This window comes from Mixophyes fleayi, chromosome 6 (assembly GCF_038048845.1).
Source record: "Mixophyes fleayi isolate aMixFle1 chromosome 6, aMixFle1.hap1, whole genome shotgun sequence".
NCBI classification, from domain to species: Eukaryota; Metazoa; Chordata; class Amphibia; order Anura; family Limnodynastidae; genus Mixophyes; species Mixophyes fleayi.
The window spans coordinates 208,006,133-208,034,089 of record NC_134407.1 but is presented as its reverse complement, the minus strand read 5'-3'; the positions used below and the strand labels follow the sequence as shown (position 1 = coordinate 208,034,089).

General features: G+C 40.8%; 1 protein-coding gene across 2 annotated transcripts; it reads right to left on the bottom strand.

Annotated features, from left to right (window-relative positions):
* Nucleotides 1-8,669: 8,669 nt before the first annotated feature.
* On the bottom strand, nt 8,670-26,960 carry LOC142160575 (membrane-spanning 4-domains subfamily A member 4A-like). 2 transcript variants are annotated; one of them, XM_075215438.1, is made up of 5 exons: nt 26,859-26,960; nt 24,457-24,513; nt 19,926-20,072; nt 16,689-16,811; nt 8,670-8,934 (listed from the first exon to the last, which is right to left on the bottom strand). In XM_075215438.1, exons 1-5 carry the CDS (start codon nt 26,913-26,915, stop codon nt 8,797-8,799), a joined length of 522 nt encoding a protein of 173 aa, XP_075071539.1. In that variant the 5' UTR covers nt 26,916-26,960; the 3' UTR covers nt 8,670-8,796. The 2 variants fall into 2 exon arrangements, with proteins under 2 accessions (XP_075071539.1, XP_075071540.1); XM_075215439.1 differs by lacking the exon at nt 24,457-24,513.
* Between the last annotated feature and the right edge of the window lie 997 nt (nt 26,961-27,957).

Here is a 27,957-nt window from a genome sequence, read left to right as displayed (position 1 = left end):
GCAGATCCGCGCTAACTTAGCATCTTCATCATAACAGATCCGCGTTGACTTAGCATCTTCATCATAGCTGATCCGCGTTGACTTAGCATCTTCATCATAGCAGATCCGCGCTGACTTAGCATCTTCATCATAATAGATCCGCGCTGACTTAGTATCTTCATCATAACAGATCCGCGCTGACTTAGTATCTTCATCATAACAGATCCGCGCTGACTTAGCATCTTCATCATAGCAGATCCGCGCTGACTTAGCATCTTCATCATAACAGATCCGCGCTGACTTAGCATCTTCATCATAACAGATCCGCGTTGACTTAGCATCTTCATCATAGCTGATCCGCACTGACTTAGCATCTTCATCATAGCAGATCCGCGCTGACTTAGCATCTTCATCATAACAGATCTGCGCTGACTAGCATCTTCATCATAGCAGATCCGCGCTGACTTAGCATCTTCATCATAGCAGATCCGCGCTGACTTAGCATCTTCATCATAGCAGATTCGCGCTGACTTAGCATCTTCATCATAACAGATCCGCGCTGACTTAGCATCTTCATCATAACAGATCTGCGCTGACTTAGCATCTTCATCATAGCAGATCCGCGCTGACTTAGCATCTTCATCATAGCAGATCCGCGCTGACTTAGCATCTTCATCATAACAGATCCGCGCTGACTTAGCATCTTCATCATAGCAGATCTGCGCTGACTTAGCATCTTCATCATAACAGATCTGCGCTGACTTAGCATCTTCATCATAGCAGATCCGCTCTGACTTAGCATCTTCATGATAGCAGATCCGCTCTGACTTAGCATCTTCATCATAGCAGATCCGCTCTGACTTAGCATCTTCATCATAACAGATCCGCGTTGACTTAGCATCTTCATCATAGCTGATCCGTGCTGACTTAGCATCTTCATCATAGCAGATCCGCACTGACTTAGCATCTTCATCATAACAGATCTGCGCTGACTAGCATCTTCATCATAACAGATCCGCGCTTACTTAGCATCTTCATCATAGCAGATCCGCGCTGACTTAGCATCTTCATCATAGCAGATCTGCGCTGACTTAGCATCTTCATCATAGCAGATCCGCTCTGACTTAGCATCTTCATGATAGCAGATCCGCTCTGACTTAGCATCTTCATCATAGCAGATCCGCTCTGACTTAGCATCTTCATCATAACAGATCCGCGTTGACTTAGCATCTTCATCATAGCTGATCCGTGCTGACTTAGCATCTTCATCATAGCAGATCCGCACTGACTTAGCATCTTCATCATAACAGATCTGCGCTGACTAGCATCTTCATCATAACAGATCTGCGCTGACTAGCATCTTCATCATAACAGATCCGCGCTTACTTAGCATCTTCATCATAGCAGATCCGCGCTGACTTAGCATCTTCATCATAACAGATCCGCGCTGACTTAGCATCTTCATCATAGCAGATCCGCGCTGACTTAGCATCTTCATCATAGCAGATCCGCGCTGACTTAGCATCTTCATCATAACAGATCCGCGTTGACTTAGCATCTTCATCATAGCTGATCCGCGTTGACTTAGCATCTTCATCATAGCAGATCCGCGCTGACTTAGCATCTTCATCATAATAGATCCGCGCTGACTTAGCATCTTCATCATAACAGATCCGCGCTGACTTAGCATCTTCATCATAGCAGATCCGCGCTGACTTAGCATCTTCATCATAACAGATCCGCGTTGACTTAGCATCTTCATCATAGCTGATCCGCTTTGACTTAGCATCTTCATCATAGCAGATCCGCGCTGACTTAGCATCTTCATCATAGCAGATCCGCGCTGACTTAGCATCTTCATCATAACAGATCTGCGCTGACTAGCATCTTCATCATAGCAGATCCACGCTGACTTAGCATCTTCATCATAGCAGATCCGCGCTGACTTAGCATCTTCATCATAGCAGATATGCGCTGACTTAGCATCTTCATCATAACAGATCCGCGCTGACTTAGCATCTTCATCATAACAGATCCGCGCTGACTTAGTTTCTTCATCATAGCAGATCCGCGCTGACTTAGCATCTTCATCATAGCAGATCCGCGCTGACTTAGCATCTTCATCATAGCAGATCCGCGCTGACTTAGCATCTTCATCATAGCAGATCCGCGCTGACTAGCATCTTCATCATAGCAGATCCGCGCTGACTTAGCATCTTCATCATAACAGATCCGCGTTGACTTAGCATCTTCATCATAGCAGATCCGCGCTGACTTAGCATCTTCATCATAACAGTTCCGCGCTGACTTAGCATCTTCATCATAGCAGATCCGCGTTGACTTAGCATCTTCATCATAGCAGATCTGCGCTGACTTAGCATCTTCATCATAGCAGATCCGCGCTGACTTAGCATCTTCATCATAACAGATCTGCGCTGACTTAGCATCTTCATCATAGCAGATCTGCGCTGACTTAGCATCTTCATCATAGCAGATCCGCGCTGACTTAGCATCTTCATCATAGCAGATCCGCGTTGACTTAGCATCTTCATCATAGCTGATCCGCTTTGACTTAGCATCTTCATCATAACAGATCTGCGCTGAGTAGAATCTTCATCATAGCAGATCCGCGCTGACTTAGTATCTTCATCATAACAGATCCGCGCTGACTTAGCATCTTCATCATAACAGATCCGCGCTGACTTAGCATCTTCATCATAACAGATCCGCGCTGACTTAGCATCTTCATCATAACAGATCCGCGCTGACTTAGCATCTTCATCATAACAGATCCGCGCTGACTTAGCATCTTCATCATAACAGATCCGCGCTGACTTAGCATCTTCATCATAACAGATCCGCGCTGACTAGCATCTTCATCATAGCAGATCCGCGCTGACTTAGTATCTTCATCATAACAGATCCGCGCTGACTTAGCATCTTCATCATAGCAGATCCGCGCTGTAAAACATAGCAAACATTTAAGCATATTTAAGACGAAGCCCTCAGTGTATAATCAATACTTATTTATGCTTTGGAGTTTTGACAATCCCTCTCACTAATGCCTAAAACTAAGGAGATCAAAACCATATAAATATATATATATATATATATATATATATATATATATATATATATATATATACCGTATATACTCGTGTATAAGCCGAGTTTTTCAGCACATTTTTTGTGCTGAAAAAAGCCCCCCTCGGCTTATTCTCGAGTCCCACTTACCTGGTCTCCGTTTTCCAGTCTCCCCCGCTCATCTGCAGGCATCTGCAGCCTCTGTGGATCACTGTCAGCCACCATTTTATTGTAGCCCGTTTTTGTGTGTTCATTGCACATGGAACAATAAAGTTAAATGAAAAGGAGCCTGTCAGTCAAAGCTAAAGACCGGGACATTTCCATCTAGCTCCGTTGGTCAGAGACACATGTGAGTACCCTGACTTGTCCACTGCAATTATTTGCAGCAGTTTTATAAAGTCCAATATTTTCATTTTTTGTCACCTATTAATAAGTGTCTGAAGATTCTTTTGCATAACTGTGAAATCATTGAAAAGTCTAAAAACATCCCAAACTTCAAGTATAATAAGGGTTAAATCACACAAAGCAAATTGTATTGTTCTTGTATTGTTTCTTCCAGCAAACAAAATCAAACTTATCTTTATCTGAGCTATTATATCAAATTCTATTTAGTGTATGTGCAGCATCTTTTGCATTACTAAAGCCTAAATTACTGTACTGTTCTGAACACTTAGGAGTAACTGCTCATCACCTTCTAAAGGCGAATAAACTTAACTGGCACATGTATTTAGTATCCACAGACTGTCTCATTGATTTATATATTAATGATCTGAGTTGTCTTTAGTGAATGTTATTTATATCTGTGTTCACCTATTAGGCTTGATACCAAGTGCAGAGGATTTCGTTTAACCATTTGTGTACAATTTATTAGGATATGGGTATATATTATGTACTTATATAATTTTATTGATGTTTAATAACAATAAATTTTGATCTATTCATTTACAACCTCACGTTTGTATTATTGGGAGCCCAGTGTTAACGATATCCAGCACTGTTTTTATTTTTGAAACTTACCAGTAGCTGCTGCATTTCCCACCCTAGGCTTATACTCGAGTCAATAAGTTTTCCCAGTTTTTTGTGGTAAAATAAAGTGCCTCGGCTTATATTCGGGTCGACTTATACTCGAGTATATACGGTATATATATATATATATATATATATCTAATATATAAATTTCTAGTGGCGTCTGTGTGTGAAAAAAAAAAGTTGCAGTGCCACCTGCTGGGCAGAGTTATACACTGACCTACTAAATTCTTAGTGTGTGTGGGAAAAAAAATTCAAAAGGGCTGAAATTTGGTAGGGCTCAAACTCATTTTCGTGAGGTAATTTTACCTCATGAACACACATGTGTAGAGGCGTGCGTTAGTGTGTGTGTGTGTGTAAAAAAACTTTTTTCTCAGAAAGGGCTCATCCAATTGACCTGAAAGGCTAAATTTATGAGTTGAGGGATCAAACTCGTTTTCGTGAGGTAATTTTACCTCATGAACACACATTAAAAAGGCCGCTTGCATCGGGAAGTAACGCTCTTCAGCTGAGGAGGCCTGGGCTAGGCCCAAATGCATGACAGGAACCTTTTTAAGACCTTAAGTAGCTTGATTTGACTAGAATGCATGAGTATCATGCACGGGTTAACTTGTGTATATATATATATATATATATATATATATATAATATTTTTGAAATATAAGCAATTTGCATTGCATGTCCTTTCTAGTCACACAGGAATACATTTCCCCAGCCACTGGATGTTGCTATGCATCAGAGAAACTCTACCAGCTGGAAGCACTTTTTAACTATTTTGCTGTTAGAGGTTTTGTGCAAAATGTTCAGATGGCCGCATAATTGTTCACACTTTTATGGTGCCGTGCTAGTTTTTCCATAACTAACATCCTTATAAATATATTTCATGTTAAATAATAATAAAAAAAATGTTTTAAATGTATTTTTATTATTGACTATTATTAAAATGTATTAATGTTTTTAATATTTTTGGGTGCATTCCTGATGTTTCTTTATATTGCACATATGCATTGTGCATATCCTGCAGTGAGTTGTGTCTGTCTTCATACGGCAAGTGCTGTATAAGCTGAGTGTACTTATACCCGTATTCAAAAGGAAATGTTTCTTCAGAGGGATGAGACAGAGTGTGAGGTAGGAGCCGTGAGTCACATGTTGAGAGTCTTCAAGATTGTATGTACCTGTACCCTGCCTGCAGTGGTATTAGAATCTGAGAGCATGTGTGAATGCTAACATCAAAACTGCAGTGAAGAGGAATAGAGTGAGAGGGTCAATCCCAATTTATGTGTGTGTCAGCTATTCATCCAAGTTTTTAAAGTTACAGAACACTGTCATACCTGCTGGATCTTCACCTGTCTATGACCCTAATGGCTCCTCCATCCATACCACTTATGCTTCTGTAACCACACCTGCATGAAATGAATGATTGGACAGCATGGTGGCTTAGTGGTTAGCACTTCTGCCTCACAGAACTGGGGTCATGAGTTCAATTCCCGACCATGGCCTTATTTGTGTGGAGTTTGTACGTTCTCCCCATGTTTGTGTGTGTTTCCTCCAGGTGCTCCAGTTTCCTCCCACACTCCAAAAAACATACTGGTAGGTTAATTGGCTGCTATCAAATTGACCCTAGTCTCTCTATGTCTGTCTGTGTTAGGAAATTTAGACTGTAAGCTCCAATGGGGCAGGGACTGTTGTGAATGAGTTCTCTGTACAGCGCTGCGGAATTAGTGGCGCTATATAAATAAATGGAAATGATAATAACACCAGATTTTAGAGTCCATGGACCTGCGGTTGTTGAGTTTGTCCCATAATAAATCTTATATGTAAACAATTATAGGTTTGTGTGTGTTTACTTCTGTTATTTTCAGGTTTAATTATACTATACGTATCTATGTGCAAAGCCAATAATATCAAGGCAAAGCATTTTCCATTATAAAATTTGTAAAAATTGTAATGGTTCTGCTACATTTCTACACTGATTGCTACAGTTCTGTCTGACTTACCTGTTGGATGGGAGTGTGTTAGCCAATCAGCAGTGTTGTCCGTCACATTGGGGACCATTGATTATAGAACAGCAGGCTTCATAACCTGGTCTTTAGATGTATAGTGTTGGTAAGACTCACCAACACTATACATGAGTCAATGAGTCACTTCATCTCTGTGACATCACAGACATCAGTCATCACTACAGTACAGCATACATCACTGTCAAAGTAAACCCATTATGATCTCATTGGTATATGGCAGAAAACATTTGTAAAGGTTTATGAAAAATGATCACAACTTGGAGAAATATTACATCAATATATTAGGCCTTTGACAGACAGTACATGGATAAAATTAAAATGGTGTTGAAAAAAATATACAGACAGGACATTCATTCAGAATGTGCTGGAGTTAGAGTTTTCTAGATACAAAGTTTAATTTTCCTTATCTTAGCAAAACAATATTTAAAAATACCCCTCTATTAACTGTAGACCAGATATCTGTCTTGGGGAGTAGTGTTTAATGTAGATATTACAAGCATGCATGGTTCATGCCAAATGAATCAGTTTGTAAAGTTTGTCTAGGAGGAAGCTCCCAGGTCCCCAGATACATCTCTTCTCTGTCTCTGTCTCTGTGTCTATCTCTCTCTCCCCCCTTTCTGACAGCCTCTCCTTCCTCTCACTCAGTCTCTCACAGGCTGGGCTGGGTTATGACCATAGCAACCAGTTTGTCACTTTCCACAAACACCTAGCTTGCCCTCTTAGGTGACTCCTCCTGTTTTCACTGAGGTGCAGGGTATACTAAAACACCACTAGGGGGCGTTACATTAATTTTACTGTGATTTACTACCATAGAAGTGCACTGCCTTTTCCTTGCTTTTTATTTTGAAATTACCATAGCAGGAGTCTTCCCAAACAACATAATATATATTATTTAGGTTAGAATGCACGATATTAGCTTTTCTCCTTTATGTATATCACTTTTTTCAGAGAGAACTACCATATCTCTCCTAATCTAGCAGTCTCATCTATAACTTATTAATTATACCATATTATATAGTGCTATATCATACTTGCCAACTCTCCCGGAATGTCCGGGAGACTCCCGCATTTTACGAGAGTCTCGCGTACTCCGGGAGACTGTGGCAATCTCCCGGACCTGCCCCACTTCCTATTGAAGTGGGCAGAATTAGGCCCCGCCCCCCTTTGTCAAATGACGCGTTTGCGTCATCACGTCAAAGGGGCGGGTCCAAAATGACGCAGAATTTTGAGCCCCATCCCCCATCACGCCCACCTATTCCGGAAACCAACTTTTTAATGTTGGTATGTATGTGCTATATTATATAGACATCATTCGCTGCAGACTTTGGCTAAAATTAGTGTAAAAATTACTGAAAATGAATCTTATTACTATAAATAGTATTATAGGAGCAAAAACAGCTCAAAATCCTGTTGTTTTTACCAATTTTTCTCAATTTTTAATGAAAATCAGATCCAAAACCAAAACCCAAACCTTTCAGGATTTTTGGGCAAAACCGGTAACAAACCAAAACACGAAGTCGTTTTAGAACCAAAACCACATCCAAAACCAAAACACAGGGGTCAGCGCGCCTCTCTAATTATTATTTATCAAGTAATATATTCAGGATATCACTAATAGATGTCATGTTTTTCTCTCTTACCTGCCCCATCTATTTGCTAAACTACTAGTACTGCCCAATGCTTACTGTTTTATCCAATATGCAACATTTAAAATGTAGCCCAATTTCTTCACATGTAATGTAATATACATTTATTTGCATCCTGTTCTGTTTGTGCATTGCTGCTTGTACGACGCTGTGGAATGTGTGGTGCCTTATGGGTAAATTATGATGATGATTTACTTGCTGTTTCACTACTTCTTACATGATAGTTATATTTCTTATGCAAGAAGCAAAATGATTATAGTATAGATCTGATTTTCTTATATTCCCTATAAGACTTCATCACTGCCGACAATATTATTTCAGAATGTTAGTTTAGTTCTCATCAGTTGATCAGTTGATAAAGTGATAGTTTGCTTTGTCTGCATGGGTTTTTTGACTGCTTGTTTGCTCCTCTGCCCTTTTTGTACATGCTCTGTCTCATCTATTGCACTAATCCCATCAACGTAATAGTGTTCAAGTTTTTCTGATTAAAAGTAAATGGTTGTTTGTATTGGGCCCTGGTATTAGGCTCTACTTGTATATGTAAAACTCAGATGAGTTGGGTTAATCGGAACCTGAACCTCTAATCTCTAACTATTACCCACACACTAGTTTTTAACAAATCAATAATAAAAAAAAACTCAGATTGAATGGCTGGATTGTAAAATCTGTGGCCACCTTTAGTCAGTCCACTCTACCATTATTCTCCAAAAATACCAGTCTAGTCACTTTCTAATCTCCCCTCTCACCATCTGCACCTCTGTTAGCTGGTTCACAAGCTCCCAAAATACTTCTCTCCTATACTCATCCACTTACATTGTCCAGTTAACACACAATATCCAATTTGCACAATGTAAGACAGATTTCCCATTTAATATTTTATTACACATTATAATGTAAATGCCTGAACTTCACAATTAGCCTTATATTATTTTTAATCATTCAATTAATATATCAAAAGAACATATATGATATTTGATAATCATTGGTCATATACTGAACAACTAAATTGTTTTGGTGAATATAGCTGTGTTCACTGGAAATTATATCATCCTCAAATCCCCCTTCGTTTCCTCTTGGACTGTATACGGGGGTGGTGGTGCTTGAGGAGGTGCAGGAGAGATTGTTTCAAACACTGTAGGAGGTGCTGGAACCAAACCAGCGCTTGGTAGAACAAATACCTGGAATGAAATATAGTACATCTAGTAAAAGGATTGTATAATACAGAAGTCAAACACAAAAATACGGATGACACCAAAATGTCACGATTAGAGTCAACTACCATAGAGACCATGCTTTATTAAAGGGGCTGAATTGTAGATTTAGTATTATTTTTTCCCTTTAGATCAGGGATGTCCAACCTTTTAGCTTCCCTGGGCCACATTGGAAGGCGACAAGTTGTTTTGGGCCGCACATAAAATACACTAGCACTAATGATAGCTGATCATCCAAAAAAACCATAGAAAACATTGCTAATGCTCCTTGTTGTTGCTTCAATGACATGCTAATGGCTGCTGTCAAACATCAAGTGATATTGTTACAACATTTTATGAAGGGCTTCAATACAGCAGTCATTAAGACAGGAAGATAAGGTCCGTGATGCTCCAGGACCAGGTGAGTTTATGCACTAGTCAGTGTCCTTAACTTACCTTTTAATCGGCTTGTTCTCCGATCCTCTTCTCTTGTTTTTTTCCGTTTCACTGCTGCTAATAGTTTGCTCGGGTGACTCCTATGTGCTGTGCTCCGCAATGGATGTCGGACGTGATGACGTCACGCCCGACATTCACTGCAAGCGCCGCACAGAGGAGGAGACCAGGGAGGGACCGCATGACCACAAGGTAAGTATTTTCTTATCTTTTTCTTTTTGTGCAGGATTTTTTTCTTCATTAACAGCGCTGCCCCCTTGCCACAACCAAAACCCCTGCTGGGCCACATTTACAGGCATGCTGGGCCGCATGCGGCCCGCAGGCCGCGGGTTGGACAACCCTGCGTTAGATCTATTCAGATAGCAGTATTTATAGGGATGCACTGTGCCCATGTTATTTTCTTACTTAATGGAAATAAATGGAAAGAATGGAAGAATGTGCATCCAACAGGACAATACATAAGGTAAAGTCCAGTAGTCTCATGCAGAGTGGGGTGTTTTGCAAAGCATATCTTACATGACATCACTCTGTGCATGCCCAGAAAGCAGACTATGTAGAGTATGCAATCATGTCACTTACGTCCACCTGTGCCTGGAGAGGCTCGACTGGGGAGGTAAAGGGCAGGGTTAGGGTTAGGGTTAGGGTTATAGTAAAGGCATGTTTACCTAAATGTGCATGATGCAGACCTGCAGAAACATGCATATACACCTGTTCATAGTCATATCTTTTGCACTTCCTATAAGGCTGGTGCAAAAATATGCTGCTGATGCAGAGGCAGCTCAAGATGTCTACAGCTTTTCAGGTGGGTGGAAATACGCTAGTTGTCTGTGCTTTTTTGTTTTATGGTAATTTGCTCCCCTTGTGCTACCAACACCGCATTAGCCCCATTATGGCTGCATTTATTTTGTAGTTCTTCAGAGCTCAAAAATAGCAAATTGTATAGTAAACCATAATGTTTGAATTAACTTAACCTAAAGGTAGGCAGAAATGGGCAAATTTTGTCCTGACAGCCAAATCTACACGAATCTTTAACTACTGGCTTAGGTGAACAGAGAAAGGTAAAAGAGATGTCTAGGGAAAGATAAACTTTGATCCCTCCTATCCTAGGTGTCTTGAGCTTCTTCCTCATAACAATATGGTGGGAATACTGGGGCTGCCGTGGAATGCTTTGAGGGAAAAAATTATCATGACATCGCTTGCAAAATTCCTCTTTAGACTTCCTGACAGTCATACACAAATGGGTTGTACCCCACCAATGAACTTATAGGGTGCACATAAAATTTATAATGCACATAAGATTTATTGAAAAAAAAAAGGCCTGAAGGACTTTCATTCTTAAACACTCATCTGATGCTGATGCTATGAATATTAAATATTGTCTAGTGTACGTATGAAATAATCCAACATTATCTACATGTCCAGTACTGAGGCCTGAGATCTATGAGACCTATAAGTTGCTGTTGACCTGGTTGAGTGCGGCCTCAGAATTTGTGTATCTTCACACCCATTCCCCCTGTAAGGCCGTGTGGTCACTTCTCTTATCCACCTTGCAAGTGTGTCTTTTGAAGAAGTCTATCCCTCTCATACTGCATCTGGTAGAACAAAAAGTTGCACTGTCCTCCAAAATCTCTCTGTTCTTACAAGATAATTAGTAAAATCTCTGACTAGATCCAAAGTATTTATGTATTTCTCAACCTCTCCAGTTGGCTGGGAACATCATGCAGAGATTTCAATTTCCTTGTTAATATAAAAGGAGGAGACCACTTGAGCCTATTCTGGCAGAAGTGATGGCTTTTAAAAATATTACTTTTAACGTGAATCACCTAAGGGACACATCTTTAGAGGTTCATATACGGCTTAATGTCAGGACTTTCAAAATGACATTTAAATTGCACGGTGGCAGAAATCACCATCATCCAATGCTAATCTTTTGTCTAAAAAAAGAGTCCTGACACCTTTTAGTGTACTGGTTCATGGAATAAGAGGAAAAAGGAGGGAAGATGTATTTTAAATTTAAGTTTCAAGGTGTTATCAAGACATCTATTCCTTCTGCTTTGCACTCTCTGAATTGGGAAAATAACTATTTGCTTTTGGCATTTGATTCGTTGCCATTAGGTCTACTGTTGGTATTCTGACCTCTGCACTACTAGTGGCCACTCTTTTGGCTGTTGAAGCAATCTGCCACTGTATTCTGTGTGTCTGCCACATGAAGCCTCAAGAGTGATGTTATGTTGATCTCTGCCCATCTCTTTGTCACTTTCAATTCCTCTATCATGATTTTGCTCCTCATGACCCCTTGACAAAGTACAAATGCTACAACCATCCGGTTTTCGGATATTACATTGACATGCTTGACCTTCAGATAGTACTGGAAGCACTGTCTCTAACACCAGACTGCTCTCAGCATCAACAGATTTGTGTGCAACATCATTCAGTCTTGTGCTCATATCACCAGCACTACATGTGTGTGTAGATTTTCATCCCCAGCTATTGAAACTGGAGTTCATTGTCAAGGTTATCCATTCCAGGTTTTAAAGAAGTGCACCAACCATTCTCTGAACTGACTCCCGCCACCAGGAAAGCAAGTTCTTTACACGCTGAGTCTGATATTTTGATCTAGGGAAGCGCAACTATGGTCCCACTTTTTTGTATGTCACTGACCCTTGATTTTGCTACTACTAAAATATTGTCTAAGTAGGGCCGAACTGCAATGCCTTTCTTCCTAAGGGCAGCCATAATGATCAACAAGTTTTCAGTGAAGGTCCTGGGAGATGTTGTCCGGCAAAACATAGACAAGTGAATCGAAGATGGTGGCCTAATAATCAAAACCTGTCACTGATGGTGTTGACTAACTATTGATATATGTAGAAAATTGACTTGGAAATCAATAGCTCATATCTCTACTAATTGAACAATCGATTATACTAATTTCATATGAAAATGTCTTGTTTGCACAAACCGATTGAGTCTCTGAAGATTTAACACTGTCTGGAATGACTGTTTCCCTTCTAGAAAGAGGTTGGAATAGAACACAATAAATCAGTAGTTGAAAGGGACTACTGAGTTCACTTGCTTTGCTAGAAGTGACCATAAACTAATGTATATCGCAGAAAGGAACCCAAAGCTTTATGTCACTATAGCAGGTCATCATCACAGGTACCTAGTAGACACTGGAATTCTTTGCTGGTCAGCATGGGCAATTATATAAGTTCATCAATGGTATTTCTCTTGGATCTGCCTCTGACCTGTGCCATGTGTCTGACTGTCAACTCTCACTTATAAATCAGACTTCTCTCATGCTGCTCCCCACTGCTGGAACTCCATTCCCGACCTTTGCTAGACTCTCCCCAACCTTCAATCTTTCAAGCTCTCTCTTAAAACCCACCTTGTCACTATATTCTCACCTATCTTCTTACACATGACAAAACTCCCTCTTAGTACTATTCAACCACATTTCCACTCAGACTTCCTTAGCTCTTTATATATACTGCAGTGAACCAGAAGGGCCTTACAGATATTTAATGATGATGGGAATAACAGATGAAATCTCAGTGAGAGCCTACAATGTAGTAAAGACTATGTTTCATGATAATTTGCTTCCTTGACCAAAAGTTTTGAGAATGACACAAGTATTGGTTTTCACAGAGTTTGCTGCTTCAATGCTTTTAGACCTTTTTGTCAGATGTTGCTAAGGTATACTGAAGTAAAATTACAAGCATTTCATAAGTGTCAAAGGTTTTTATTGACAAATTCATTAAGTTTATGCAAAGAGTCAATATTTGCAGTGTTGACCCTTCTTTTCGAAGACCTCTGCAATGCGCCCTGGCATTCTGTCAATCAACTTCTGGGCCACATACTGACTGATGGTCCCCCATTCTTGCCTAATCAATGCTTGGAGTTTGTCAGAATTTGTGGGATTTTGTTTGTCCAAGCGCTGCTTGAGGGTTGACCACAAGTTCTCAATGGGATTAAGGTCTGGGGAGTTTCCTGGCCATGGACCCAAAATGTCGATTGTTTGATCCCCGAGCCACTTAGTTATCACTTTTGCCTTATGACAAGGTGCTTCTTCATGCTGGAAAAGGCATTGTTCATCACCAAACTGTTATTGGATCATTTGGAAAAGTTGCTCTTTGAGGATGTTTTGGTACCATTCTTTATTCATGGCAGTGTTCTTAGGCAAAATTGTGAGTGAGTCCCTTGGCTGAGAAGCAACCCCACACATGTATGGTCTCAGGATGCTTTACCTTTGGCATGACACAGGACTGATGGTAGCGCTCACCTTTCCTTCTCCGGACAAGCGTTTTTCCAGATGCCCCAAACAATCTGAAATGGGATTCATCAGAGAAAATTACTTTACTCCAGTCCTCAGCAGTCCAATCCCTGTATCTTTTTGCAGAACATCTGTCTGTCCCTGATATTTTCTGTGGAGATAAGTGGCTTCTTTGCTGGCCTTCTTGACACTAGGCCATCCTCCAAAAGTCTTTGCCTCACTATGCGTGCAGATGCACTTACACCTGCCTACTGCCATTCCTGAGCAAGCTCTGTACTGGTGATGCCCCGATCTCGCAGCTGAATCAACTTTAGGAGATGGTTCTGGCGCTTGCTGGACGTTCTTGGGCACCCTGAAGCCTTCTTCACAACTATTGAACCTCTCTCCTTGAAGTTCTTGATGATCCAATAAATGGTTGAATTAGGTACAATCTTACTAGCAGCAATATCCTTGCCTTTGAAGCTCTTTTTGTTTTTTGTGCAAAGCAATGATGACTGCACATGTTTTCTTTCAGATAATCATGGTTAACAGAGGAAGAACAATGATTTAAATCACCTCCCTCCTTTTAAAATTTCCAGCTTGTTATTCTAACTCAATCAGCATGACAGAGTGATCTCCAGCCTTGTCCTCGTCAACACTCTCACCTGTGAGAATCTGATGTCGGCTGGTCATTTTGTGGCAGCGCTGAAATGCAGTGGAAATGCTGTTTTTGGGATAAAGTTTATTGTCATGGCAAAGAGAGACTTTGAAATTAATTACAATTCATCTGATCAATCTTCATGACATTCTGGAATATATGCAAATTGCCATCATAAAAACTGAGGCAGCATACTTTGTGAAAATAATATTTATGTCATTCTCAAAACTTTTGCCTATGACTTTATGTGTTTTGTGTCCTAGAATTGTAAATTTAATGCATATTTTATTTTTGTATCTATAACTTTGGGTGGGAAGGACATCTATATAATTAATCTGGCTCTCAATTACAGCAGGGTCTAAGACATGTCCATCATAAGTTTTGGTATCCATCAAATTAAGGACACTAGCAACCATCCCCAAGATCACACACGCCCTCAAAATATAAATTTTAGCTGAAAGCCCTTACAAAAGTCACTTCTTTGTCTGATATAAGACTGCTTTTGCTCTTCTCTACACCTCCTCACCATCATCCAATATTTTCTGAGAGACATCTCTGAAAAGGGAGGTCCATAGAAAAGGTCTCTGAGAAGCTATTGTGACAATTTGCACAGTCAAACAATTAAGAACAAAATTACAAAATAGACAATAGAATTGTCAGACCATTTGCTTGTCTACATTGCGATAGTGTTTTTTAGAATTAGGATGTATGTATTTATAATCACAGAACAAACTAAGTATACCCCTGTGAACACCTGAAATGTGGTTAGATTGTATGCTGCTGGCCCTAAAACTAAAGTAGGACTTTTATTTATTCAAAGCATTTAACAAACTCCTCAAATGTTCCACATTCATAAAACAAAATCTACTTTTACTTCCCACACCACCACTTTTACTTCCCACACCACCACCTACCACAGGATGTGAAAAGTCCAGTTCATGCCAATTACCCTAATCTGCTTTGAGAAGCACCATTTTCAAAACTGCTGTGATCATCTCTCTGTATACCACCATTACCAGATACACACAATGGACCTGATACATTAAGGGATTTTGAGCGTGTCATACGCAAAATCACTATGCGCATGCCCAGAACTAACTTATATGCCAGTAAATGCAGACGCATTCGATTCATCTTTGCACGCAAAGGACACTTAGTACAGCTTACAATTTCTGGGAGAGAGCGGGGTGGGGGAGCGGAATTCACCCATAGTGATTGTAGAGTAAGCAGGGGCGCACAGAGGATTTTTTTTTTGGGGGGAGGGGGGGTTTCCTCCGCCCCCGAAAAAAAATAATTCCTAGAGACCTGCCGCGCATGAGTGGCAGCTCCGTTTCGGCTGCACTGTAGTATACAGCAGCCGCGGTGCTGTCAAAGAAGCTTCCACGGTGGTGCTGTATAAAATACTGCAGTGCCGATATGTAGGGCACTTTTTAGTGGAGGGGGGTTTTTGGAGACCCAGAAACTCCCCCTGCGTGCGCCACTGAGTAAGGGCGTGATAAATTCGAGAGCATGCAACCACGCTCTGGGCATCTCATAGTTACTTGTTTTTCTGCCATATGTCTTGATCCAGCGACAGGGCTAGTCTAAATCCTGAGTAGCAATGAAGACAGTCTCATATCCATGCTATAACATGTGTTTGCAATCAGGAGCAACTGTAAAAAAAATTTTTATGTACAGTAGACATTCATAACATCCTAATATATTTATTTCATGGGAAAATAAAAATATCTATAAAGCCCCTTTTTTTGTATTATCATTAGTGCCAACTATACTATTAACAAGTGACATTAAATTAATATATTTTTTTCTGTGCATTCTTTTGTGACTTTATATTCCACATAGGTGATGGGCGTATCCTACAGTGTCTTGTATATTTTAAAATCCTTTCCTCGTTGAATTTGGAGTAAGCAGAGCCGATTTGCGCACGTTGCGCTCAGTATGCGCACCTTGATGAATCGGGCCTGATGAGTCCCCCTCATGATGAGTCCCCCTCATGATGAGTCCCGCCACCTTTTCCGCTGATGAGCCTCTCAATGCCTCATCAACCTCCACCCTACCTCTCGCACATTTTCACTGGCACTCTTAGTCTACTCACTTTTTCAGAAGCTTCTATGTTCCATGGCAATCAACCCCATGTCTACTACACACCAAGCACTGCATTGAGTCTCTCCTCATCACCACCACTTCGGCAAGTCATGACCAGTTTGCCTCACTACCATACATGTTGGGTTGTGATGATCTAACTTGTCATTGTGTGATGAGACCCCAAAACACCACTACCTTCCATAAGGTATAACATGCTCCTGTTATCCCACCACATTGCACACAAAGCAGATTAAATTACCTGATATCTAACCTCCCTTCTTCTCATCTCTCTCTTACCTGTGGAACATTTATTTTTGAGTGTTCCAAAGCTCGACAACTGAAGACCGAAATGGAATTGGAGACACAGAAAAACAGTATATGTAATATAAGAAATATGGAGAGCATCCCATAAGAACCGCTCTGTAAACACAAATTTACAAGATGTTAGTATTCTAACATTAGCACTATAATTGTTTTATCCATAACAAAGAGAAGGATTAAATACTGTACCTAATGTGTAAAACACATTGTTGGTACACATTGTTTGGCAAAACAGGAAATTTAGAATTATGCCCCAATCAGGACCATTTTTATTATTATTATTGTGAATCTTTATTTATAGGGCATCACAATGTATCTGCAGCGCTATACAGAGTACAGACAGTGGATCATACAGGATAGAACCATACAGAACAATAAACAAAAATACCGGGACTTCAAAGCTCCCAACATAGCTTACACATAGGATGGAGAAGAAGAATAGGTAGAGAGACAGGAGGGAAAGGGCCCTGCTAGTGAGAGCTTACATCCTAAAGGGAGGGGAAACAGACAGGAGGCACAATTGGGAGATAGAGGGGATCAATTGCAAGAAAAGTGAGTGGCGGCGTAGGGGTAGAGAGGTGATGGAGTCAGGCATGGAGAGCAGGTTAGGTGGATGGTTAGTAGGCTTTGAGGAAGAGGTGAGTTTTAAATTCTCGATTGAAAGTGCACAAACTAAGAGACAGTCGGATGGAGCATGGGAGGTCGTTCCAATGGAGGGGGCAGCCCGAGAGAAATCTTGAATTCTGCAGTGGGATGAGGTGATCAGTGTGGAGGAGAGGTGACGCTCATTGGCCGACCGCAGGGAATGTGATGGGGTGTGAGTGGAGAGGATGTTGGAGATGTAAGGGGCAGTGGAGTGGGATAGGACTTGTAGGTGAGGAGTTTGAAAAGGATTCTGTAGGGGAAAGGAAGCCAGTGTAATGCAAGACAGAGATGGGAAATAGAAGAGGAGTGGCAGGAGAGGAATATTAGTCTCGGAACAGCCTTAAGTATAGACCTGAGGGGGGTAAGGTGGGGGAGGGGGAGGCCAGTGAGGAGAAGGTTGCAGTAATCAAGACAGGAAATGATGAGTGCGTGGATTAGAATTTTGGTGGCATCCTGAGAAAGAAAGGGCTGGATGCGGACGATATTACGGAGTTGGAAACAACAGGATTGGGCAAGAGATGTGGGGGGCAAAGGAGAGGAAGGTGTCAAAGGGGACGCCCAGGCCGCAGAGTTGGGGAACAAATGAGATGGTAGTATTGTTAACAGTGATAGATATTTCAGGATGAAAAGAAGATCTAGAACGAGGGAAAACAACAAGCTTAGATTTGGCGATGTTATTTTTGAGAAAACGTGAAGATATCCAAGAAGAGATGGCGGAAAGGCAGTCAGATACACAAGAGAGGAGCGAGGGGGAGAGATCAGGTGAAGAGATGTAGAGTTGAATGCCATCAGCATAGAGGTGGTATTGGAGACCGAAAGAAGAGATGAGATCACCCAGGAAGGTAGTGTAGAGTGAAAAGAGTACAGGTCCAAGAACAGAGCCCTGAGAAACTCCTACAAGGAGGGAGGAGGAAGGGAGGTGAACGAGAAATGGACACAGAGAAAGAGTGGTTGGCGAGGTAGGAGGTGAACCAAGTGAGGACCGAGCCAGAGAGGAAGAGAGAAAGAAGGGTCTGCAATAAGAGGGGGTGGTCAACGGTGTTGAAGGCTGCTGAGAGGTCACGGAGGATGAGCAGGGAAAAATGGCCTTTGGATTTAGCCGAGATGAGGTCATTAGTAACTTTGGCCAAGGCGGTTTCAGTGGAGCGGAGGGGGCGGAAGCCAGATTGAAGAGGGTCAAGGAGGATGCTGTCTGAGAGGTGCCTGGTGAGGCGGTTGCAGAATATCCTCTCAAGTAGTTTAGAGGCAAACGGGAGGAGTGAGATGGGGCAGTAGCTAGCAAAAGAGGTGGGGTTAAGATTCTTTTTTTTGAGAATGGAGAGATAAGGGCATGTTTAAAGGAAGAGGGGATGATGCCAGTGGAGAGTGACAGATTGAAGAGGTGAGCAAGGTAGTTAAAGGCAGTAGGGGAGATGGAGCGGAGGAGTTAAGAGGGGATAGGATCCAGGTGGCAGGTAGAGGGGGGAGAGGAAAGAATGAGGGAGTGGATTTCTTCACCCATTTCCATTAAACAGAAGTAGTCAAAAATATCTACCATGGCACTGAAATGCACTAAAATATACTTAAAAAACAATCTCTCTTTCTCCTGGAAATAAAAAGTAATCATATGTGATAGGCATGGCTGCTCCTCAATGAAGCCATGCTGAAACTGTTATTAAATAATTTTACAATATAATTCAGAAACACATCCCTTAAAATCTATTTAAATGTACTCATGATTGAGGTTCACAGGTCTATAATTTCTATGTACTAATTTTGTTCCTTCTAAAGACTGGTATCACAGATCATCAATATAAGATAAAGTGGGAAAAAAAATTGCCCTTAGCAAAGGTGGGTAGATGCCATCTAGTCCAGCAGCTTTATCTGTCTTAGGGGGGAATTCAATAGAAAAAGATCCCCACAGCGTAGTGTCTCTGGAATGCCCGTGAGACACCTCACAGCGATTTTCTGTTACAGAATTATCTCCATAGAGGTGCGAGCAAAAATGAGCGGATATTTTTACCATACTGAAGTCAAAAATGCGCAGCCACCATGTTTCTCAGAACATCGCGGCCAATTTAATTCCCCCCTTAATCATGTCTAGGCAAACGTTTATTAGATAGCAGCATTTAATTGTGTGCATAGGCTGAACACCAGATGCAACTTAATTTGAAAGCACTCCTCACATGTTTCTCATGTTACAAGAGGTAGGAGCCCCTTCTAGGGTCTTTGGTCAGAGCCCAATAATGTCTTAAAGCAGCCCTTGCATGCATTAGATTATGCTATCTGAAAATAACTGGAAATTCTGTTCCTCTGCATTCCCTATACACCTCCTGCAAGATAGTACCGCGAGTTTAACCCAAAGCTGTCAGCCAATAGACTTGAAACACACAAAATCCCCCAGCTGACTTCTGTCAGTCAGTAAAAAAAAAAATCTAATTATAACTCCCTCCTACTTGTAAGTAATATGCAGTAGTTACAAATTTGCAAATATATATATAATAAACCATCTTCCAAAACTAGAATATTCCTATTTACGCATCTTTACAAAACCATTGATAAAGCCAAACCAGTATACGTCTTACTTACACGCTTTTTCATGCACTCTTGATATTCCTCTTCAAAGTTAGTCCCATAATAACCACAATAGATGATTGGGTAAACTGAACACGCAAGTATAATTGTAAGAAGACTGACTATTGATGCTACAATATTAGTGACAAGAGAATATTTGACCTGTGGGGGGAAAAAGAAAATGGCACAAAATGTTAACAGAAGGACAAGTAAAACAAAGCTCAAAGCATTTAATTAATAAGCTGATAATAAAAAGTGATTTATATTTTGTTAAGTTGAATTCAATCCCGCATACTAAGGCAGCATCGGTTGGGTACCATTTTCCGGCTGTGGAAAACAGTGCTTATCCCGGCTGGAGGAAACCGAAGATCTGCTCGCCGACCGACTGAGATGAATGACAGCTTACAAGGATGACTTTTGTCAATTGCAGGCCCCTGAAGAAGCCGGCAGCGGTGGCTGACATCACATTGAAGAGACTCAATGTGATCCGACTTGTTCAGGTAATAATTTAAGGAAGCAACGCCTGTACAAGGTACATGGTATAGTAATGAACCTTGTACAGGCGTTGCCTTCTTAAATTGCTACCTGAACAAGTCGGACCACATTGATTCTGCTGGCTTCTTCAGGGGAAACAAATGACAGAAGTCATCCTTGTGAGGTGTCAGTCATTTCAGTCAGTCAGCGAGCAGCTCTTCGGTTTCCTCCTGCCGGGGTAAGTACTGTCGGGTTTTCCACGGGCGGAAAACTGACTACCACCGGGCAGCACTGGATGTCTGACTGGGCCATGAAGGGTCCCTCCAAAATTAGAAGAGTTGGCAGACTGTCCTGCTTTCTCCTATCTGTTCTTGCAGCTTCCACTAACTGCTGCTGCAAGTTTATTAAACAAAGTAGCTTCTTGTCTGGATCCCGCAATGTTTGAAAAAAGGACAGGCACATTAATATAGAAAAGTGAGCAAACTTTGAAGACTTGAAATCAATAGCACTCATATTTAAGAATTAGACCTCTCTCCCTTCAACCTGTGCTGATATTAAATTAATAGTATTCACATTTAATAAATAGACCTATTCCCCCAAACAGGCCCACACATTAAATTAATATTTTTCACATTTAATAAATAAACATATTGGGTCTGATTCATTAAGGTAAGTTAAGCAAAAAAATTGAGAAAGTTTTGTTACTCAAGTTTTCTGGACAAAACCATGTTGCAATACAAGGGGTGCAAATTATTTTATTATTTTTTGCACATAAGTTAAATGCTGTCTGTCTTTTCATGTAGCACACAAATACGTGATAGCTTTATGTTTACACTGAGATATCAAGTTGATCTAGGACATGTTCTATGCCAACTATAAACCTGCCATCACATTTTAAAATTACCACCCCCCTCCAATGCAACATGGTTTTGCTTTATTTACTTACTTTTGTTTAACTTTCCTTAATGAATCAGTCCAATTATTCCTAACCAGCCCAGACATAAAATGAATAGTATTTTACATAAATACAAGTATTTATCCTTCAACCTGCACCAACAATAAATTTCCGGCGAGTTGAAAAAAACTGGACCATAATACATTTACCCCCTAATGTCTTTTATTATGTGGTCTGATTATCATTATAAAAGCCACTGTCATTAGGAGTACTTTGAAATCTCTCCAGTGCCCCAATCCTCTATAGATCCAGGACAGGACTTTCACACTTTATGTGCATGAGCGGAAAACTGTCTTTTAACTGGGATTTCTTTTACAAGTTATATCTGGGATTGCTAGACACTTGAACATGTTTTCCCTTCATCTTTCAAAAACCTAATCTTGACCCCGTCACCCTGTCCAATTACTGCCCTCTCTCCTCCCTTTTGTATCTAAACTGCTCGAACGGCTTGTCTACAGCTGTCTCACTAGCTACCTCTCTGACAATTCCCTCATTGACCCTGTCCAATTCTGTTTCCACCCCCTCGACTCCACGAATCTGCCCCGTCTAAAGTCACTAATGATCTTTTGTCTGTCAAATCTAAAGGCCACTACTCCCTTATCATCCTCTTGGATCTATCTCCAGCCTTCACACCATTGGCCATCCTGACACTGTCCTACCATGGTTCACCCAGGGCCATCTTAACAACATTATGGGCCCCCGGGCAAAGCAGTGCACCGGGGCCCCTAGATATAGAGATAGATATAGATATTTAGATGTATACAGATACAGATATAGATATAGATATATAGAGATAGATAGATGTACTTGCTCAGTGTCCCTTGTAGGTTTTTTTTGCAGGTTTTTTTCTTTTGCAGGATTATTTATTCTCATTAAGAGCCATACCTATGGGGCCCCCTTGCCCGTGGGGCCCCCGGGCAGCTGCCCATCGTGCCCAATGGAAAAGATGGCCCTAGGTTCACCTCTTATCTCTCTAACCACTCTTTTTCTGTTTCCATCTCAGGTTCCTCCCCCTCCATTACAGAAACCACTTCAAGCACCTCACCCTCACCTACAAATCCTTCTCTGACTCTCCTGCTCCTTACATCTCCAACCTCATCTCCATTCATACTCCCTCTCTCCCTCTATGGTAAGCCAACAACCATCGCCTCACCTCTCATCTGGTTGCCACGCCTCACTCCCGCATTCAAGATTTCTCCCATGCTGTCCCCCTTCTCTTGAACGATCTCCCTCGTTCTATCAGGCTTTCCCCTAATCTACATAACTTTAAAAGATCCCTTAAAACCCACCTGTTCAAGTAAACCTACCCTTCCTCTATCTAACCTGTCCCCTGCCCTCTACATTTCCTCTTCATAATCCTTCTTCACTATCGTAGTATACTACCCGCTTTTGTTCATCTCTTCCTTCAGATTGTAGTCCACCCACCCTGACTCTCCTCTTAGTGTCTCCTGTCAGTCTGCCTCTTTCCTTCAGATTGTAAGCTCACATGAGCAGAGCTCTCTAGTCCTCGTGTCCTCCTCCTCCTGTTACCTCTACATTCGGCTCCCCAGCCTAACTTTTGCACTTTTACACATGAACTCTCCCCTTGGTTTTCCTCTTCTCCCTTGTCTTCCCATCTCCATAACTGCTCTGTTCCTGTTAGTCCAACCACACTGCTGGGCACAGATTCAGCTTGCTTTAGTTCACTTCCCACCTCTTCTCCTTACATTTCCTAGCTTCTAAGTGTTCATGAATTCACTCTCTTCAGATTCTAGTTCCCTCACCCTGACTCCCCTCTTTGTGTCTCCTGTCTTCCTGCCACTTTCCTTTAGATTGTAAGCTCACACAAGCAGCCCCTCTAGTCCTCATGTCCTCCTCCTCCTGTTACCTCTGCCAAACTTTTGCATCTGTACACTTGACCCCTCCCCTTGGTTCTCCACTTCTCCGTTGCCTTTGCATCTCCATCCCTGCTCTGTTCCTGCTAGTCCACCCACACTGCTGGGCACAGGGTCAGCTTGCTTCAGCTCAATCCCTACCATTTCTCCTTCTCTTTCTAAGCTTCTAAATGTTTGTGAATTCACTTATAGCTCTTTGCTCTGTGCACCTGTTCTTACCTGAGTTGGCTTAATTGCACTTTGTATTTTGTTTATTTTTACTACCATGTATGCTGTTTCTGTTTTGTCCATGCTCTATGTACGGTGCTGCAAACATTTTGTGGTGCCATATAAATATAGGATAATACTACTACTACTACTACTACTACTACTACTACTACTACTACTACTACTACTACTACTACTAATAATAATAATAATAATAATAATAATAATAGTAATACATGTTTGACAACCAGTAATCAGAAAGAATGGAACAACCTGTCTCTTACTGCTTGTTACACCTATTTGTGTTTATTTCTTTATTGTGTTAATATTTCTTGACTGTACGGCCAAAGCTAAGTTTAAGTGACACTAAATCACTGCTAAATTCGCTTCTTACATATATATTTTTTTTTTATGAAAGAAAATATAGCATAAAGCTGTGTTTTGTGGCAGGATTTGGTGGGGTATATTCAATTGTTGGCGTTATAGCCAAAATTAACGTGCCACACGCACTATTACCGTCATTACGGTAATAGTGCGCGTAAATACCGGTATTATGGTACTTTTCTCGCTGGATTTCAGCTTGCGGCTTCCGCAAGCTGAAATCCAGCTTACTATTACCGTAACACCGGTAATAGTTTTTCCACGGCAGAAACCGCAGAGAATTGAATATGCCTCTATCTGTCTGTCTGACTTCTACATAGGTTAGCGGTGCCAGGGTGCAGGTGTGGTGTTGGGTATTTTGGATACAGCATACTCTCAGAGAAAATGAGATGAAGGGAGAGGAAATGAGGCAGAGAAATTTAGTGAATGATCAAATATAGTGTGAAGTATATTGTCATTCTCCAGCATGGGTGAAGTATATCCTATAATGGACACTATAGTCTAAAACATTGTTGTCTGTTGATAGCTATAAAGATACAAATATGTTTTGCATTTGTTTATATAAGTATTCACATCACTCATGTATTATAGTTAATATTGTGTTTCATTCATTTCAAGAAAATAGCACCTCACACACATATTTTATAGAACTCACCAGAGAAATGTTAGGTTTCACTTGAGCTTTTATTGTCATAGCTCCAGCAAGGGCGTACTGTAAACATATAACATAGACCAATGTCTGTATAAATTATTAGTGCACAAAGTTGCTGTAACCATTAAAGATTAAAAAAAAACAGAATGCAAAATATCTGAGGAGGTTGCTATGGGTAACTGCACATTTATGCAACTAATGCTAAAGTCCCATTTGTTTAATATATTATTCCTCCCTTTATCTGTCCAGAATATAATAGGACCCTATTGAATAGCATATTATACAGCTATGTAATTATATAGTGTACAATTAAACATCAAGTCATTAAGGAACTTATCTGCTGGTTTTGTGCGTATCATTTCCAAAAATCGTGCTGTGCATGCTCAGAACCGGACGATGAGCAAAAGAATGCTACCACGTCCAAGTCAGCTTCTAGCTCAAACGACACCACAGCCTATGATTTAGGGGAGTGAATGGGGTGAGAATGGACGGATTCACGTAGGCAATATACATTAAGGGTGTTTCCGTTCAAGTCTAACTCATGCGCACACAGAAGTACGCTAACTTTCTACCATATCTCTTGCTCCAATTCCAATGTGTTTGCAATCAGCAGGAACTGTAAAAATTTATTTTATTTGCAGTAGACATTAAAGGTAGCCTAATAAATGTTTTAAATAATAACAGTTTTTTAATATACCTGTTTATAAACAAAAATTACTATTTTATTGATAGGTAACAATATTTGCTTAATTTTTTTTTCAATAGTTCTTTTGTGAGTTTATGTTCTACATAGGTATTGTACATATCCTGCAGTGCCTGGTCTAGTACAGCAGAGTAAACCTATTCCTGTAGTCAACACCACAGGTATTTTAGACCCATTCCTTGTTGAGTTTGTGATTGCGGAGAGCCGATTCACGTACGGTTTAAAACAAACACACAATGCGCTCAGTATGCCTGCCTTAGTGACTCGGGCCCCAAGATTCAAACATATAATGCCTTCTTTAAAAAAAACACTTCCCATCAGTAAGTGGCAGGGAATGAGTTAGGTGCTCTATATACAGTAGTTGGAACTAAAAATCTTCACTCTTATAGGATAATAATAATTACTCTGTGGTTACATCTCCTGGAGTTCACTGGAAGAGAAACATTTAGATTGTTATCCAGTATATAGTACCTGCTACACTAAACAACAGATTGGTGGATACCTAGGTGCTATAATCTGTCATATAGAGTTATTCAATCCATATATTATATATATATTACAATGTCCATATAATTTGAAGTTTTCTTTCTGTTATTCTTATTCTTCCAACTTCCAACTCTAAGCAACGGTTCCACATGAAAGGAAAACAATAGCCATATATAGTGTGTCAAAAGATGATTCAATTATTATAATCACCACGTGACCACATAGATAGTGCATCCTCAGGTGTATACACCTGAATTTTCATGCAATATTGGTGATTCTCCTTCCAGCCATAATGGTAGTATGCTTACATTAGCTGTTCGTTGTAAGATGACTTTTGATAATAAGGTCTTTGATGTGGCTACGCCTTTTCCCGTCCTATATACACCTCTCTTGTATATTTGTATATTAATCAAGGCAGCAGTCTGTGTGTGAGATCACAGGCAGCACAGGTTGGTGGATACAAGGCTCAGAACCTGCTGCACTGAATCCATGGTGGTATCCATGGTGGTAGTCGGCAATGTCCCTTTCTTCAACTCTGGCTTCTTCTCCCCTCATACATTCCACGCAGGCTGTAACCTATTTGCCACCCACACATACCAGCCCTTACCCTGTGTCTAATATAATATTAAAGCCTGACCCATAGCACTACAATGCCTGTGACCAATGCATTTCACCAGACTTGCGTTCATCACATTATACTAGCCTATGCCAAATACGTTGGAACTGGTTGATGGTGACAATACAATAAATTGTACGCAGAGCCATATGACAGTATTGCAGCTTATATTTAACACCACATGACAATAGCCTGTGCCAATTAAATTATACTAAACTAGTAAATGCGGCATGCCATGCATATTCTTACTGCCATTTTCCATACAGTGCCTGATAGGGATAGGTTGGAGACCCTAGCCTTAAAATCCCCAGCCTGGTATCGCAGTAAAAATAAAAATTAGGGGTAAAAGTATAGGATGCAACTGCATTACCTTTGGCAATACTGTAACTTATTTAAATAGATTTTACTGCTTCAAACCATTGGTTTTAACATGTGTCATGACTTACTACTTCAAATCATAGCATTGCATAGTGCCTTCATGCAATGAGGAAGCATCTGCTTTTAAGGGGGAAGCTGGCCAGAGCTGTGTGCAATTATTTTTTTTCTGAAAGTCAAGTTACTTGCAATGTTATAAATATATAGGACTGGCTTTATACTTACAAACATTGCTCCCCAGTATGGAATGAAGCCTGGAACAGAAATATTGAATGCAAACATCACACCCCCCAGAGTCACTTGCAAGAGTGCTACAGCAATCAGCAAAATCTAAAAGAAAAACAGATAAAGTTATCTATTTTCTTCAGCTTAAATACACAATATGTTTTTTTTCCTTGCACCTAACTCTTTTGTATGGTTGGAGTAATAATACAGTGAATATTAAATAGCAATATTTTTTTATTTTTTATTTTTTAAAAATATATGTTGCTATTGTTAATAAGCAGAGGTGCAGTGGCTTGAGTAAAATAGCAGATAAATGGATGCAAACTTAGACAACAATGTAATACACACAGTTCAGTTGAAGATTGGAGTAGGAGCATACAATGTAAATCACAGTAACAGGCAAGTAACTCTAATAACATAATTACTACTAAATTCAGATATTATCATGCAGTTCCTAACTGCTATAGGTGGCTGATCACAGTAATGTACCTTACTCTAATTGTGTTAATTCAGTATACAGTATGAATCACTTATAAACTACTCTCACACCTGACCCTCTGGATAACTACACTTCTGATTAACAATGTTGATTCCTGCAGGCTGCAGCCTCTCTGTTGCTTCTTCCTATAGTATCGGCAGGAACTTCAGTGTGAGGTCAGCTGACAGGGAGAGGGGGGCGGATCACATGATCGCAGGGGTGGAACGATCATTCCCCTGCGATTGTGTTTGAAAGCTGCCTGGCTGTGACAGCCAGGATCAATGCAGCAGTGGGGACGCCGGTATTAGAGGAGAGCGGGCCCCCTGGTGAGCCCGGGCCCCATACGCTGGTACCCCCTGTACCCCCCTGATGGCGGCCCTGCATGGGTAATGGAGATACTAAATAGTTCCAAAGAGGGTCATCCAATCAGATAAAGGAGTGGACTGCCCGAAGAGCTGAGATTTGGGTAGTAGTGATGGAAATCTCCTGGACTACTAAGCTCTTGCCACAGTTGGGCATGGCCCACCCTAGAAGGGATCGAGGATCATGGATGGACTAGGACCATATATTATGTCATTGATCAGTTATACCATACATGCCTACTTTCCCAGAATGTCTGGG